Below are 16572 nucleotides of genomic sequence, written 5' to 3' on the forward strand. Positions count from 1 at the left end.
TCTCTTTAGCAGTTCATTGTCTTTCTTCTCTTCCATCTCTGTTAGCTTCGCCATTATGAATGTTCTAAATTCTTTATCAGACATTTCCATGATTTCCATTGAACTGCTTGTGGATGAAGAGGAGTTATTCTTTTCCCTTGGATGAGAGGTATTTTCTTGCTTTCCCATATTTCTTGTGGTCCTGTGGTGATTTCTTCTCTTCTGATGGATGGTGTGCTTCTTTCTAATTCTTGATGTTCAATTTGAATGTTCAGGAGCAAGCAGAAAGAGGTGATCTGGAATCTCTTTGCCATTCTATTGTGTTCACTGGTGTAGCAGATTCGGTAGATATTGAGGAATATGTTAACCCTAATAGTATTTGGATGTTTAGCTACAGTGCCCTTAGATCTATCTAGAAACACATTAAATGGATATTGAAGAGTGGAAATGAAAAAGAGAGAGAGAAACAACAAAACAAAAAGAAAAGAGAAAAAAAGAGAAATGACTAGTTCAGCCACGAGGAATCTTCTTCTGAAGGCTCACCTCTCCTGCCTGGGTGGGAGGACCAGAGGGGATTATTAGCAAGCGATAAGGCAGAGCTGAGAGCAAGAGAAAAACTTTACCTTTAAAAATATCGTAAAAAGGAAAAATTACAAAAAAATGAGAAGACAGAAGCAAGGAGAGACAGAGACAGAGATAGAAGGCCAGCAGGGCTCCCTACCACGGTAGCTTGTTTGCTGGAGGCTGAATTATCAGTAGAAAATCTTCATTTTTCTCGTTCCCTGAAATAACTAGTTCGCAGGAGCCATGAGGAATCTTCTTCTCGAGTTTCTATTTATTGAAATAATACTGTAGGATGAATGATTCTTTGTGGAATGCAGGTTGATTTCTCTTTATGTTAGCAGATCTAGAGGCTCATGGTCATAAGTTTGTGGTGCCCCACCCAAGGGGACATGTGAGAAGGCACCTGATAGGTGAGTCTAAACTTTGAGAAGTTTATGCTAGAATTGTTCATTTGAGAGCATTTGGTGTATCTTTTCTTTTTTCTATTTTTTTTTTTGGTAAAGAATTATTTATTTAATTCAATTTATTATTATTGGCATTTTTTTTATTTGACCAGAGAGAGAGAAAAAAAGGAAAAGTAATAAAGTAAGCCGCCAGGTCCAGAACTCAAACCACGCTTGGCCATATGGGAGTCCAGTGCCTTAACCACCAACCACCTGCTGGCCTTGTGTTTTGTGTATCTTTAAAACTATGAAATTGAGTGAAATCATTAAGGATGCGAGTGAAGATAGAAAAGAGTCCAAGGACTGAGACGTGAGGGACTTCAGTGGTTCAAGCTCAGAGAGAAGGAATAAGGAGAGCAGAAAGGAGCACCCAGAGAGGTGAGAGGACAACAGGGCCTAGCAAAGAAGGGAATCGGCAGGGGAATCCCTAGAAAGAGGATACTGAGGGAACTGAGGACGTCTCCCCACTCTAGCATCTTGCACCTTCCACTCCCCAGACACATGCACACACACAAATACCCTCCAGCATGAAAATCAAAACATACCTAATTGCAGACCAAAGGAATGAGAGGGTCTGCAGTCTTGGGTCTGAACTCCTGCAGAGATGCCACTAAGCTTGGGGGTCTTGTCCCAGGGATCCAGTCTCCCCCACCTCATCTATGATTCCCAGGGGACATTGTCACCTGTTCTGGAAAAGGAAAACATCTCAAGCAGCAAGGTTTCCACCTGCTTGCCACCCACAGAAATAACTATATACTTTTCACAGTATAGGATTGGATTTACATATCATGGTATGTACAAACAATAAAATATACAGATTATTAGGTTTTGTTCATGAGAGGGACAGAGAAGAGGGGAGAGAGAGGTGTTTTTGACAGAGCCTCAGCATACTGAGATCCTCCTACTCCCACCTCCCAGTTAGCCAGGACTGCAGGCACACCACTGCACCGGGACTGTACAGATTGTGTTGGGAAACTTGGGTCTCCCATGTACAATGGTGCCACCGCAGCTGAAAGATACAGACTGTGGGCCAACTGATGGCCCAGTTGTTAAGGCACTGGGTCCCACATGGCTCACTGTGTGGTTCAAATCCGGACCCAGCAGCTTGAGAAACACACCAGGCACTTATGATTAAGTGCCCAAAATTCCAAACGGAGAAATGAACCATTGTAGCATAGCCATCCCCCATCAGAGGTACTTTCTCTTTTTCCTCTCTTAATCTCTCTTGGGCAAGTTCAGTGATGTTTTAGGGGAAAAAAAATATGTGTGCATGCATGTGTGTGTGTGTGTGTGTGTGTGTGTATTTACACAGAGAGATTGTTAAAACATGTTTTCAAATAAGTTTCAAGTATATAAAAAAAAGGAAAGGAAGGGACCAGCAGTTGGCATAATGGCTATGTCACTGGACTCCCATGTAGTCGACTGTGGTTCAAATCTTGGACCTAGAGGCTTAAAGTCATGCCAGGCACGTGTGCGTGCATGCCCAAGATCCCGAAAGGAGAATGGAGGAGGAGGGATTGTGGTATAGCCATGTCCCTTGGGGGATGATTTCTCACTTTCTGTCTCTCTGTCTCTCTGTGTCTTTCTGGTGAGCACATGTGCCCTATAGCAAAAACCTTTCAAAAAACAAAAAACAAAAAAACAAAAAAAAAAAGGAAAGGAAAACTACATATTTTGCAGTTTAATCCAATTGTGGACCTATTTGTAGAGAAAAAAATAGAAACACCCAAAAATATTTAACCTGATTGTGTGGTTATAATTGATTTTTCCCCTCTGGATTTTCCAAGCTTGTATTGATCTACAGTGAGAAAAAGAAAATAAAAGTGTCATTTTTTTAAAGAAGGTTTCATTTCTCATGCATCTATTAGAGGCTGATCTCAGAAGTGACCCCAGTGACCCTCCTCCTCTCACTGCCTGTGCCCATACTGAGGCATTTTAAGCACTTCTCTGCCCTTGGCTGCCCTTGGTCCCTTGGCAGCTTTCAGGTGGCTGAGCCAGAGGAGCATTTCTGTGACGTCCAGCCCAGGCCAAAGTGGGCTTGCTAGGCAGTGGGTCTGCTCCGCTAAGAGGGTTTTCCCAGGCAGGAACCCTGTCATTCATGTCCTCTATAGCATTACGAACTCACGGGAGCCTTAGGCATTAGAGGGATCTTGCCTGGTCGTGGGAGAGTGCATTTATTTACTCAGTCTAAGGGTATTCATTAAGTGTTTACTATGTGCTGGGTCAGGTTGCTCCTTCTACTGACACAGATTGTTACTTGAAGGAGCCGACTGATGAGCTGAGAAGGCAGGGTTAGGACTGGAGCGTGAGGTTCTCCATGGAATGGAGACTGGCTCCACCCTGTACATGGGCATTTGAGGGGAATTTGGAGTCATGGTTTCCCCCAAAGCACGCTCTTTCTTCTTCAGATGGAGGTGATTGTCGGGGACTTTGGGATTGTGGTGGTGCCTCGGGATGCAGCTGACACAGACCGAATCATGAATCACTCCTCAATCCTCCGCAAATACAAAGTGAGTCCTCCATCTCCCTGCTGGAGTGTCTCTGTGACGGGGCCTGAGAGTCCTGGGCGGGGGGGGCGGAGGAGCGAGGGGTAAGTAGGAATTAGCGTGAACTACTGAAAACATCTCTCTTCTCTGTTTCCAGAACAACATCATGGTGGTGAAGGATGACATCAACCATCCCATGTCTGTTGTCAGTTCAACCAAGAGCAGGTACCTCTGACCAATGTCCAGGGAGACTTTGGCCAAACTAGCTTACGAGTTCTTGTACAACTTTCCTGTCAAAGGCAATTGTTGGATTCTGGCGACGCCTGCTGCCCTGTCATTCAGCCTTCTGTCTGGACCTCACTTATTTGTCCCCAACCATTTACTTTTAAAAGGGAGAATGGTCCATTACCTAGTCTTGGCTTGTTTTGGGGGAGGAGAGGATGTTTTCACTTGTGGACTCTTTCACGTGAGGTGCTATAGAACGATGTGCTAATAAGAGTATAGGCTAAGCTGCTGTAACAAAAAGACCCTGGTATTCAGAGCTTTAAACAAGTTAGATGTTTAGTTACCTCCTACTGCAGGCAGAAGGAATAGAGTTTATGTTCTCCTCAGTATAGGGCATCCATCTCTGTATTCACAGCTGCCTCTGTGCATGTTCCTAATCAGTGAGAACAGGCCAGGCCAGAAGCTTCGTTTTGGAACAAGGTGGCCCAAAGTTGCATATATCACTTCCTGTTGCATCACATTGGCTCCACTATCGCACTGGATAGAGGGCAACTAGGAAATAGACTTTGTTGCTTGGTGGGCATATGCCCAGCTAAAATCTAGGGGGTTGCTAAGCTGAAGACGGAGGGACTGGACCAGGGATCAGCTGATCGTCTCCACAATAAACCCTAAATAGAAAAACGTCAGTGGGGGATCCATAGATGGTGTGATGGGTACATTGCTGGGCTCCCACATAGTCAACCAGGGTTCATGTTTCTGACCTGGTGGCTTAAAACTCACACCAAGCTCATGTACATGTATGCCCAAAACCCTAAGAGGAGAATGGAGGAGAAGGGATTGTAGTGTAGCCATCTCCCTGGGGTGGGGGGTGATTTCTTGCTTTCTGTTTTTCTGGTGAGTGTCTGTGCACTGTAGCAAAAATATCTCTCTAAAAAACAAAGGAAGAAAAGAAAAATGTTCAGTGGAATAAGATATAAGGAGAGTTCAAAAAACTGGTGGAAAAAGAATGGAAGTATGAGTTTATTTTGATGCAAAACATTTTGAAACCCATACAGTTTTTTCCTGATCCCCATTTCCATGAACTTTTGAGGACTCCCTCGTATATGGAATAGCGATGTCTAGAAGTGTGAAATGGGAAGCCGTGACCATATAAGTGTCAGTGACAGTTCTGGGTGCAGATGAGCTTGGTCTGAGTCCAGCAGAGAAGAAGGCTGTGGGGGACATTGCAAAGGTATCAGCATGTAAAAGGAGGCCACGCAGCAGTTAGGAACTTCCAGCCGTGGTGGCCCTGGGGAGGATACAAAGATGTAGAGCATTGTCATCCATGGCATGTGATAGAGAGAAAGCAAGTGAGCCCAGGACTTTCCAAAGCTCGCTGGGCTTTTCCCCTGAAGGCAGTGACGGACGTACTTGCAAGAGCAGCATCAACTGTGAGGTGAAGGCAGAAACTCAGGGACAAAGGACAGTGGGGGAGGGAGGAGGCTGTGTTTCCATACATCAGCATCACTGTGAGGAGTCACAGCTGTCTGCACACCTGTGTCCTCTTCAGTCCCACCCACCCACCCAGGGAGGCCTCGTGGGGGTTGGGCTTAGCAGTCCCCTTCCTGGGTGAGTCTGATAAAGCTGGGATTGGCACTGGAAAACCACAAGTGGAGGCACTTTTTCAGAAAGCTTTACTGGGCAGAGAGGCACTTGCGCCATCAGCTTGCAAGGTCAACACAGAGTTTGCACAGAAAGGCCTTGAGCCAGTCTCCAGGGAGAGCTCATGGGACAGGGCTCAGATGCCTTTTGGCTTGTAGTGATCTGGAGGAGCGTGTGAATGATCACCAGCACCTCCTCAGGCCTGACATTCTCAAGACTACCATGTGGGGAAAACAGGAACCAGCCAGACTTAGGCTGGAGAACTACTGTGCAGAAACCACAGTGCGTCCCTAGAGCTGTTTATATCTGGAGCCCTCCTTCCACGATCTCACGGCTGAAAGCTCCTGCAGAAAGAAAGAGAAATGGTCAACCTTAAACCCCCACCTCCCTACCCTCAGAAATTCCTCTTCATGAGACCAGCATGCAGGGATGAAATAAGATTAGCAAATACACTAAAATGCCTACTGTGTGCTTGGCTTTATTCTAAGTGCCTTGCATATTGATCCATTTAAACTTTTTGATGTCTTTTTCTGGAGAGGTTTTTGCTATAGGGCACGTGCTCACCAGAAAGACAGAGAGAGACAGAGACAGAAAGCAAAAAATCACGCCCCAGGGGGGATGGCCACGCCACAATCCCTTCTCCTACATTCTCCTCTTGGGATCCCGAGCACGCACGCACATGCGCTTGGTGTGAGTTTAAGCCACTGGGTCCGGGACTTGAACCGTTGTTGACCACATGGGAGGCCAGCGACATAGCTGTTATGCTAACTGCTGGTCCCATTCTTTTTTTATATCTTAATGTTATTGGCCCTAAATTACCTTTATTTACAGAGGAGGAACTGAAGAACAGAGGGGTTCAAATAATTTACTCAAGGTATCTGCAGGGAAGCAGAGAGCCAGAATGAAATGGTGTCACCAGGACAAGGGAGGATTTGGGGGACGAGGGTTCTTCCTCAAATAAACACCATTTACTCAACCTGAGCAAAGGCTGGTGAAGGGTGTTGAGAAGGACTTACAAGCCCTTTCCTTGAAAGACAGTGGCCAGGCTGGTCTCCCTGACTCACCTGGGGCATGAATGTCTAACTGTCGTCTCTCCCCACACAGGCTGGCCTTGCAGCACGGGGACGGCCATGTTGTGGATTACCTGTCCCAGCCAGTCATTGACTACATCCTCAAGAGCCAGCTGTACATCAACGCCTCTGGCTAGCGGCCGCACAGCCCTCTGCTCCAACCTCCCCTCGTCCTCCGCCGACACACTCCAGTCCCTGTCAGTCCCCCTGTGTCTTCATCTCTTCATCTTGACTGTTCTCCCCACTCGCTGACTTAACCCCCCACAGTGTGGGGGACCTGCAGAGAACCATGGCATTCCCCATTCTGCAGTCATCTTTGGACAAACTTTCCTCTAGGCTCCGGGTTGGGGGTGGGAAAGGGAATAGGGGTGGGAGTTGGGGGAAGTGTAGTCCTTGGAGATGTACTCGTGTCCGTCTCCCAGCATGCTCTGGGGAGGCGGCTCTGGTGCCCATCCTCCCAGCATGCTCTGGGGAGACGGTTCTAGTGACCATCCTTCCAGCATGCTCTGGGAGATGGCTCTGGTGACCATCCTCCTAGCATGCTCTGGGGAGGCGCTCTGGTGCCCGTCCTCCCAGCATGCTCTGTGGAGGCGGGTCTGGCTCTCGCCTTCTCAGCATGCCCTTTACTACAAAGGGCTATTTTCTTTACTTTATTTTTTTGATTGAGTTTTGTTCACTCCTCATACAACTTGGATGAAATCAGTGTCTATGGTTCCTTATGTCTGTAGTCTCAAGGCACCCCTGTGGCATTACTTCCCTTTTGATAGGACACCGTAGCCAGCCTCAGCTCTCAGCAAGTGCACGAGGGCCACACACAGTAGAGAAGGCCGAGCCACCTCCACTCCCCACATCCCCCCACCCCACACACCCACACCCACACACGCACACGTACAAACACACATGCAGCAGCAGCAGTCTTTGGTCAGCACTGAGACTTCCAGGTTCTAAAACCTGGGAGACAAGTCTGGGAATGTTAGTGTTTCTCAGGAGAACTTGAGTCCTCCTTAGTTCCAGGAGACAATTTTCCTGATGCTCTGGGCCTGTGGTCATGCAGAGACAGGCCATCCTTGTTTCCTGGTGGCATCTGGACATTTGCTTCTGCAGCTGTGGCTGATGGCACAGTGTGAGTTCCCTGCCAGCCCTGGCATTTCCAAGGAGCCTTCAGATACCTGAGGCCTTGGAGGCCATGCTTAGCACATTTCTGCCTCTGAGAAGAATCACACAGACAAGGCCAAATCCTGATCACACAGTCATTTCTTTTTTTGGGGGGGGGAGAAGAATGACAGGAATTTACTCAACCCTAGAGAGTTTTGCTAATTGGAATCATTCACCACCATCTGGCTGTGAAATGTCTGTGTCATGATGTAAGTCCAGATGAGCAAGGAGAAAGCGCTTGGTTACCCTGATGGCTCTCGCCCACTCCAGCCAAGGTAGCACAGACAGTCCCTAAGGTCAACTTCTTTTCCTTGAAAAGAAGTGTGTTGGCCTTGTTTCTGGGGTTGGTCACATTTTCTGCAGAACTCAGTAGCCACAGAACCATCTGAGGAAATCTACCCTGCAGGCGAGTGGGCTGACAGAGGAGAGATCCTGGAGGGGCAAGGAGTCACTGAGCTGTTTCACCCCTTTTCTCCCTAATTTCTTCCCTTCCTCTCTACCCCTGGGGACAGCTTTGACAGATTCTACTCTGATTGTTAAGGCTTCGCTCACCCAGTTTGGAAAGCCGAAAGGAAATTACTCTTGGGTAATTTGGGCTCTTGGGTTCTTGGTTGCCTTTGAAGAGTGGTCCCTAGATATTAAGATGCTTTTTATCAAAACTTAGTACCAGCTCTGGCCAAGTAGGCCCTAGAACCAGGAACAACACTTCTTACTGCACTTTTCACATGGGCGACATTTCTTCAGTTGTCTCTAGGAAAAGGAAATGGATTCCACACACAGAAGAGTATGGCTGAGTAGTGTCCAGAGGGGTATTATTCCTCTTGAATAATGGAAATCATCTTCAGAGGAGGGAAAAAATAGTTCCTATTCTTGGGTCTCGGTGTTTGTTTAAGGGTCATGGAATAAAAAAACTGAAAAAAAATTTTGGAGCTCAGTTGGCCCCACACTCTCCTTTGAAAAGGTAAGGGAGCAGAGATCCATGGGGTTAAATTCCTGGCCCACGGTCACACAGCAAGTATAGAGCCTGACAAGAAGATCCTGTTCAACTTACCACAAGGCCATCACTCCACATGGTATCTGCCCTTCCAATTCCCCATCATGGAGGTCAGGTACTCTCCCTAGGCCTTTACCTGGCATCTTTCTCTTCAATTATGTCTGTCCCAGGTGTTCCCATACATGGCCTAGTAATACCAGTCAAGCAGGAGAATGCGATGGTGTGGAATGCCTTGCAAGGTCTCCTTAGAAACCAAGTGATCTCATCAGTTTGGAGGAAATCTCAGAAAGTGGCCCTGTGAATCCAAGAAAGGATTCCTTTGCAGAGACCTGGAAAGTGTTCAGGACAGTATTGTTGGAGAGAGAGAGATGGAAGAACTTTTGCCATAAGCCGGGAAATTAAATAAAGGAGAGCAGGGGGCTGAATTTCCTGGGGCACATGGCATTTTCAAGGATCTGGAGTTTGTGAGGGTCTCACATGAGTGGCCTGAGAAAGAGTAGATGTCTTTTGCTTCTTTGGCCCCCTCCGTTATGCTGCCACACTCTGGTCAAACCCCATTTAGTCCACAGTCCATGGAAAGAATGAGCTGGCTCTGCACACTTGGGTTGGGAAGGGAGCGTGAGCTAGCCAAGGAAAAGAGCAGGCATAAAAGAACAGATTTCTAGGACTGAAATGGAACAGATCTTAGTGGATCACAGGATTGTGTTAAAAATAGTTTTTTGAGGCCAGCAGGTGGCATGGTGGTTAAGGTGCTGGACCCCACAAGAGCAGTTTGAGTTCCAGGCCCAACAGCTTGAAAAACACACCAGGCGCATGTATATGTGCCCAAAATCTCAAAAGGAGAAGGAGAAGGGATTGCAGCACGGCCATCTTCCCGAGGGATAATTTCTCACTTTTCCCTTTCTATCCAGTGAGCACAGGTGCCCTATGGAAAACAACTTCCCTTAGTACAAGGAAAGTGAATCTCTTTTGAGATAGAATTGTCCATTCTCTGTCTCATGCCATTCTTCATCTGCTGGGGAAAGGCCAGGGCAGGGAATCGTTGGCCTGTGTCCAGCCACAGGCCAACCCCAGGACTCTTTGGAGACCCGGTCCCAACCTCCTCCTACCAAAGAGCCTGCTCCTCCTGCAAATCCAACTCATGACCAGCATGGTTCAGAGTTCATGGGGTGGGGGCAGTCAGAGTGGACCTCAAGAGGGGTCTAGAGCCTCATTTCCTACTTACCAATAAAAAGTCCCTCCCATTTTCCTAAAAGTGGCTGATATGAATACAACAAGCAGGATAAAAATGCTCTATGTCCAAGTCTCCTCTGGTAAGAAGGGGGGGGGGGTCCTGGGCTGCTAGTAGGTACCTCAGTCACACACACCCCAAACCCAGGTAGACTCCAGAGCCTTCTTGCTTTCATTTTCCTTGAATGTACATAGGAACAGGGGAGAAGAGTCTCTTACTGAAGTGCCTGAAACCCAGAGCTAGAGCTTCTAGAGACACTGTTCTTACTGTGCCAGTTTGACCAACCTTCCCCATGTTCTCTCGTCTTGAGCTTCAGCTTCTCAGAAAGAACAAAAGAACTTGCTGTTCAAATTAAGTAGAAAGCAAGACTTGATAAACTACACAGCAAAAGGCAGAGACTTACAGGGAGAAGTAACTTCTACTTTAATAGCCCACGTCTGATACACACACACTTTTAGGGGACTAAGAGAGAGAAGCATGTCGTTATAGTCCCTTCATCAAAAGAGTAATGCAAAAATCTAACACAATAGACTATGAAAAGCTCAGGATCTCTCCCAAGGCTAACGAGGAAGGCCAACAGGCAAGATGGGAAAGATGGGAACAGGAAGTGATGTATATCTTGTACAATTAGGACACCTTAGGGATCATGTGGAAACACTGATGAGTACACTCTGTCAAATTCATCCAGTCGGCACCTTCTTACAGCTGCCCAGGAAACTTGACCCAAATGGTTTCCTCGTAGTGTGACTTCGGAGTGTCCTATGAGCCTGTCCTGGTTGGGGAGGAAAGAGTTGTGATTCTTTCCCTCCTCCTACAGTCTAGGCCCAGGGCCCAGAGCTCTGCTTCATCCTCATGGTCTTGAGGGTTGGCATGGGGAGGGGGAAGCTTTCTTTGAATTACTTTTTGATCACATAATCTGCCACTTAAAGAGTAAGATTTGCTTTACAGAAATCAGTTCATTCATAATAACTACATTCAAGTTGCAATATCATTCTGCAGTGAAATATTTTGAGTTTTGTTGCTAGGAGAGTCACAGGCAAAAGTTTTATCAGCAAAATGTTTCAATTATGTTAATAAATAAGATAATGCTACTAGAGTCTTGTGTCTTGGTCTAGAACCTTACCCATGAGTTGCGAAGTTGCTTTTCTTCCTAGTCTTATTTGACAGGAGATAGCAATTGTAAAAACATACTCAGCAGGAGATTTGCTGCCTAGCACAGTGGAAGGCACACTGCCACACTCAAGGATTACAAACGGAAGAATAATTAGCAAATCTGTAAACTGTCCTAAATTTTCTCAATGAAAAAAAGCTAAATCTTAGATCCAGGCTAATCTGCATAGTCCAGAGTTGATTAACTTTAGTTTCTTAATGAAATGAGTCCTTTATGAGATAAAAATACATTTCTGAAAATTAAAAACTTGAATAGCTTTTTGACATGAAAGATCTAAGACAGAAATTGTTCAACTTCTTTTTTTTTTTTTTTGCAATGTCAATAAGCAAAATGAATAATTTGTGAATCACTCCTTCCTGCTGTGATTATTCTTATTTCATCCTTAGTTATAATAGACATCCTGTAGTGGTTTAGATCTAAGTGGTTATTGTCATTAGCTAATCATTAGTTGTGATTCAGAAGGGAAATAAGAGTTCCCTGTTAGGCCAGCTCATTTACGCATTAGCTAAATAGATTAAGTCAGATTTTTTTCGGGCGGAGGCCGGTGGCAGCTGGTGGTGTGGTGGTTAAGGCGACTGGATCCCACATGACTAACTGCACAGTTCAAGTCCCAGACCCTCTGGCTTGAGAAACATGCCCTGGCATGTGTGTGCATGCCCACTCAAAAATCCCAAAAAAGAGAAATGGAGGAGGGATTGTGGTATGACCATTCCCCATTGGAGTTCATGTGCCCTCTAGTAAATTAAAAAACAAACAAAAAAAAGATCTTTTTTAAAACTGTTTTGGTCTTAAAGCTCTCCAATGAATTTTTCTGACTTTTTGTTTTTTGCTTAAAATTGAGATTAGCCAGCTTTGTAAGTATCCATGTCAGTTTTAGGGCACATCATAATGACACCTTGTCATTGATTGCTTGTGTTCGTGTTTGCTATTGGATTGTCGGAAAAGTCGTGACATATTTTTCTGTGTTATTCTACGCCAAAATGCATCATGACTTTTCTGACAACTCAATATTTGTTCTAAAAGCTAACCACTGCTTTTTTTCTTCTCTTTCCCAAGTGTACATAAGGATGATGGCTTATTTAAAGTGGAGGACAAACACTGGCTAAGTTTGCTAGCTTATACTAATCTAAAGTATACATATATTAAGTCTGTATTAACATACATGTACACATTTCTTCTCTTATGACCCATAAGAAATCTTGGAATTTTCTAGGAAGTTCTATGTACCTAATAATATAAAGAAAGCATAGAAAGATTCTGTGCTGTTTCCCAAGTAGGGAAACTGAACCCTAGCAAGAAACCATAACATTCCCATGACCATATAAAACATTAAAAGAAGACATGATAAACACAGTCCTGGTCCTTGAGACTTGTTCCAAACATTGGACAGTATTGAATATCTTCTAATGCTTATCTCTAACCTCCCAAGATTACTAAAAAGCAACCACATCCTGGGATAAGATCAGAAACACATCTGTTCAGAAGTTATAGTCCACAAGCAGTTTTATTTCTATCCCTCTCTCTAAACAGAAGTCCCCGAGTCTAAGCAGATAATGATGTGTGTAATAGCCTACCAAGAGCACAGTGTTATCAGAAAACTCTTAGAAGTACCAGGAAAGTTTCACTATAAATGATAAGTACTGATGAGAAGGAAGGCTCTTTGAACTTAGCAGGGGTCAGGTCAAGACTGGCATTAGCACACTGGGTCCTGGGGGAGCTCTCTAAGCCACATGCCCTTGTCTTCTCTTAGAGACAATCTGTCATTGCTCAGAAATGAGGGATCATTTCTTTACCGAAGGCGTCCCATGACTCACTCTCGCATTTCCCATCTCTACTCTAGATACCATCTCCCATTTGTCAAAGAAGACATTCTTAGGACTTTCTGAACAATCTATCCCATTGGGGAATCCTTTTATACTGCATGTTTTGTGGGTTTTTTTATTATTGTTATTTTTAGAGAGACTTTTGCTATAGGGCATGTGCACTCGCTGGAGATAGACAGAAAGCGAGAAATCATCCCCCAGGGGGCATGGCCATGCCACAGTCCCTTCTCCTGCATCTCCTCTTGGGATTTTGGTCATACACATACCCAGTATGAGTTTTAAGCCACTGGGTAGTACTGATGAGAAGGAAGGCTCTTTGAACTTAGCAGGGGTCAGGTCAAGACTGGCATTAGCACACTGGGTCCTGGGGGAGCTCTCTAAGCCACATGCCCTTGTCTTCTCTTAGAGACAATCTGTCATTGCTCAGAAATGAGGGATCATTTCTTTACCGAAGGCGTCCCATGACTCACTCTCGCATTTCCCATCTCTACTCTAGATACCATCTCCCATTTGTCAAAGAAGACATTCTTAGGACTTTCTGAACAATCTATCCCATTGGGGAATCCTTTTATACTGCATGTTTTGTGGGTTTTTTTATTATTGTTATTTTTAGAGAGACTTTTGCTATAGGGCATGTGCACTCGCTGGAGATAGACAGAAAGCGAGAAATCATCCCCCAGGGGGCATGGCCATGCCACAGTCCCTTCTCCTCCATCTCCTCTTGGGATTTTGGTCATACACATACCCAGTGTGAGTTTTAAGCCACTGGGTCCGGGATTCAAACCATGGTCAACTACGTGGGAGTCCAGCAATGTAACCATTACACCATCTGCTGGTACCTGTTCTGTGATTATTAACCAGAGCGGTCCCTTGACAAGTTTCCTAGAGTGTGTATTCTGTGATACATAGCCACGTTCTAATAATACATTCTCTCTTCTCTTTTCTTTCTAAGTTGATTCCCTTTATGAGAGTGAAAGAGAGAAGCAGCTCAACAGAGTCTCACGTCATGATCCCTGTCCTCAGCCTTCCCAGCCACAGACTGGCATGTAAGGGCTGATGGGGGAACTGAACCCATGGTCTTCCATATAGCTCCAACTTCACATGAGCAGCACATTTCCACTGTCCCAATGAGACGGCCCTCATTCTACCCCTTCACAGTGTAGAATTTCCATTGAGAAATGGCTTTCCACTAGGGGACCACCTCTTCCAGACTCCTTGCAAGTTAGATGTGGTCACAATGTTGATTTTGCTTCATGGAATGTGAGCAAGTCCTTCTGAACTGGGCCCACAAAACCACTCATGTGCCTCCCTCCCCCATGTTCTTCCCACTTCCCACCCAGTGAGAATGGAGGCACCCCTTAGCCCAGAGGCAACCTCTCAAGTCACATACTATAAATTGTGGGGTTCCTGAAATGACTGAGTGAAGGGCCACACTGCTAACCTGTTCCCCACCCCATCTATAATGGGATGCCCCAAACCAGTCTACTGTTTTGGAGTTACCGTATTTTTTTTAGGTCTTTGTGATGTGGGAGTCACTCTAATACACACACAATTGTCTGGTACCAGTTGTTAATCACAGCAAGAACTTGTGGGAAGTGGGATGGAATATGCTGAGATGAGATTATCAATTCAATTCGCATCCACAGAAGACAAAGTAAAGTATCAGATCTATCAGAGGTGGGGGTGGGCAACGTGCATACAAGCAGAATCCCTTCTTCGGCCACTTGTATGTGATCAATCTAGGATTTTTTAAGATTTATTTATTTATTTATTTATTTTGTTTTGTTTATTTGCTATATGGCATGTGCACTCACCAGGGGGCAGGGGGGAGTGAAAAGAAAGCCACCAGATCTGGCACTTGAACCTTGGTCGGCCATGTGGAAGTTCAGCGCCTTAACCACTACACGACCTGCTGTCCCTGCAATCCAGATTATTAATTTAACAAGTTTTAATCTATTAAAAAGTGGGACCAGCGGATGGTATAATGGTTACATCAATAGACTCCCACATAGTTGGCCGTGGTTCAAGTCCCAGACCCACCAGCTTAAAACTCATGCTGGGCGTGTGTGTATGTGTGCCCCAAATCCTGAAAGAATGGAGGAGAAGGGATTGTGGTGTGGCCATCCCCCTTGGGGGGTTATTTGTCACTTTCTGTCTCTCTGTCTCTCTCTGTCTCTCTGGTGAGCACAAGCACCCTATAGTAAAAATCTCTCTTTAAAAAACTATTAATTTATTAAAAAGCATAAGATACGTACCACAAACTATTGATTTTAACCTTTTTTGACAGCTGATGAAAAAAGACAAGAATATTAATTATGCCCCTACCCAGTTTGGATTGTTCCAGAAATAAATCTTCATGTTTAGAAGACAGCAATGGTTAAATGAGTGCCCTCATAAGGTGTTTTCATGGGCTGGTCCAGTGACCTGATGGTTAAGGGAGCTAGATCTTGTGTGGCCCTACCATGGTACAAATGCTGACCCTGGTGGCTTGAAAAGCATGCTGGGCACGTGTGTGCCCCAAATCCCAATAGGATCGTATCAGACTGGTGGAGTTGGGGGTGTTTTCTCTCTCTCTCTCTCTCTGGGAAGTGTACATACCTTCTGGCAATTAAATAAATAAATAAATAAGTGCTCTGATGGTTGGGAAGAGCCAAATAAGTGCTCGCAAACAGGAATTCGAGGTGCTAACTAGAGGGGCCAGCAGGCGGAGTGCTGGTCAAGGTGCTCGCTTCCACATGGCTGACTAATGGTTAGAGCCCTGGACCCAGCAGCTTGAGACTCACACAGGGTACGTGTGTGTGCGCCCAAATCCTGAGAGGAGAATGGAAGGGCAGGCATTGGGGTGTGGCCATCCTCCTTGCGGGGGTGATTTCTCACTGTCTCTCTCTTTGTCTCTCTCCAGTGAGCACTATGGCAAAAATCTTAAAAAAAAAAAAAAAAAAAAAGCTAACCAGGACCCATTGCCATTTCTGTGGCATCTCGCTTTCCATTGCTTTGGTAGAAGCTGACCTCAGGCAATAATAATCCTTTTTTATTTGCAAACACATCCATGAAAAGCTAAGGAAATCCAGAAGTGAAGCTACATGAAAGTCTTGCGAGCTAAATTGGACATGGCCCTGGTTTTTCCAGCAATTCCCATTGGTGTTATGTGACTCAACTGTCTGTTGCAATCAGTGGTGGAAAGGGGCAGACTGACAGCTGGAATGCAAAGAAGTGTGTACAACCCAGACTATCTCAGTGATGCCGAAGCTCCAGTGCCCCACGGGAGTGTCTTGCAACATATGTTCTTTTGAGAAACAAGGTTGAAAACCAAACCAAGGGTTGCAATAAACACCACTTGTAGTGAACAAGATTTATATGCTTATTTTTTAAATGTTTGCCTTCCTCACTAGGCAGTCGGCTCTGGGAGGCAGAGCCCCTGTCAGCTCCGTTCCATCAGCCCCTATACCCAGTAGGCACTCAATAAATACATGCCGGAAGGAGGGATGGAAGGGTGGATTCTACCCAGCTCTCCTGCAGGTAGAAACAGTCTCTGCTACAGGTAAACAACACAGAGAATGTACGATAAAAATCCATAGATGCACATGATCAGTGTCTGAAAGTAGGATCCAATTGGGACTAGTAAATCTAGAGAATTTGACTTCTTCCATTGCCCAAGCTATCTTCTCCTACGACTTGAAACTCCAAAGTAAATAACTCCCCAGCATTTGTTTGGCTGATAGGAAATGCTTTAATAAAAGTGCTGTCTCTGCATGGCCATGGCATCAAGAGACAGGTCGTCACTCCCAGG

The 16572-nt window shown here is 45.4% G+C and overlaps 2 protein-coding genes across 6 annotated transcripts in view; one reads left to right on the plus strand and one right to left on the minus strand.

Annotated features, from left to right (window-relative positions):
• The window catches only part of NMNAT2 (nicotinamide nucleotide adenylyltransferase 2), a 267967-nt gene extending 258635 nt beyond the window's left edge, over positions 1-9332 (plus strand). For all 5 annotated transcript variants that reach the window (XM_006143883.3, XM_006143884.3, XM_006143885.3 and 2 more), the window contains 3 exons: positions 3395-3496; positions 3630-3697; positions 6443-9332. In XM_006143883.3, the coding sequence (XP_006143945.1) occupies positions 3395-3496; positions 3630-3697; positions 6443-6545 (273 nt within the window). In that variant the 3' untranslated portion in view covers positions 6546-9332. The remainder of the gene's footprint in view (positions 1-3394; positions 3497-3629; positions 3698-6442) is intronic.
• LAMC2 (laminin subunit gamma 2) overlaps positions 5502-16572 on the minus strand; it is a 96311-nt gene continuing 85240 nt past the window's right edge. The window contains exon 24 of the mRNA XM_014586066.2: positions 5502-5682. Within this exon, the coding sequence (XP_014441552.1) occupies positions 5639-5682 (44 nt within the window). The 3' untranslated portion in view covers positions 5502-5638. The remainder of the gene's footprint in view (positions 5683-16572) is intronic.

The sequence above is a fragment of the Tupaia chinensis genome, unplaced genomic scaffold (assembly GCF_000334495.1).
Source record: "Tupaia chinensis unplaced genomic scaffold, TupChi_1.0 Scaffold000112_1, whole genome shotgun sequence".
Lineage (NCBI taxonomy): Eukaryota > Metazoa > Chordata > Mammalia > Scandentia > Tupaiidae > Tupaia > Tupaia belangeri.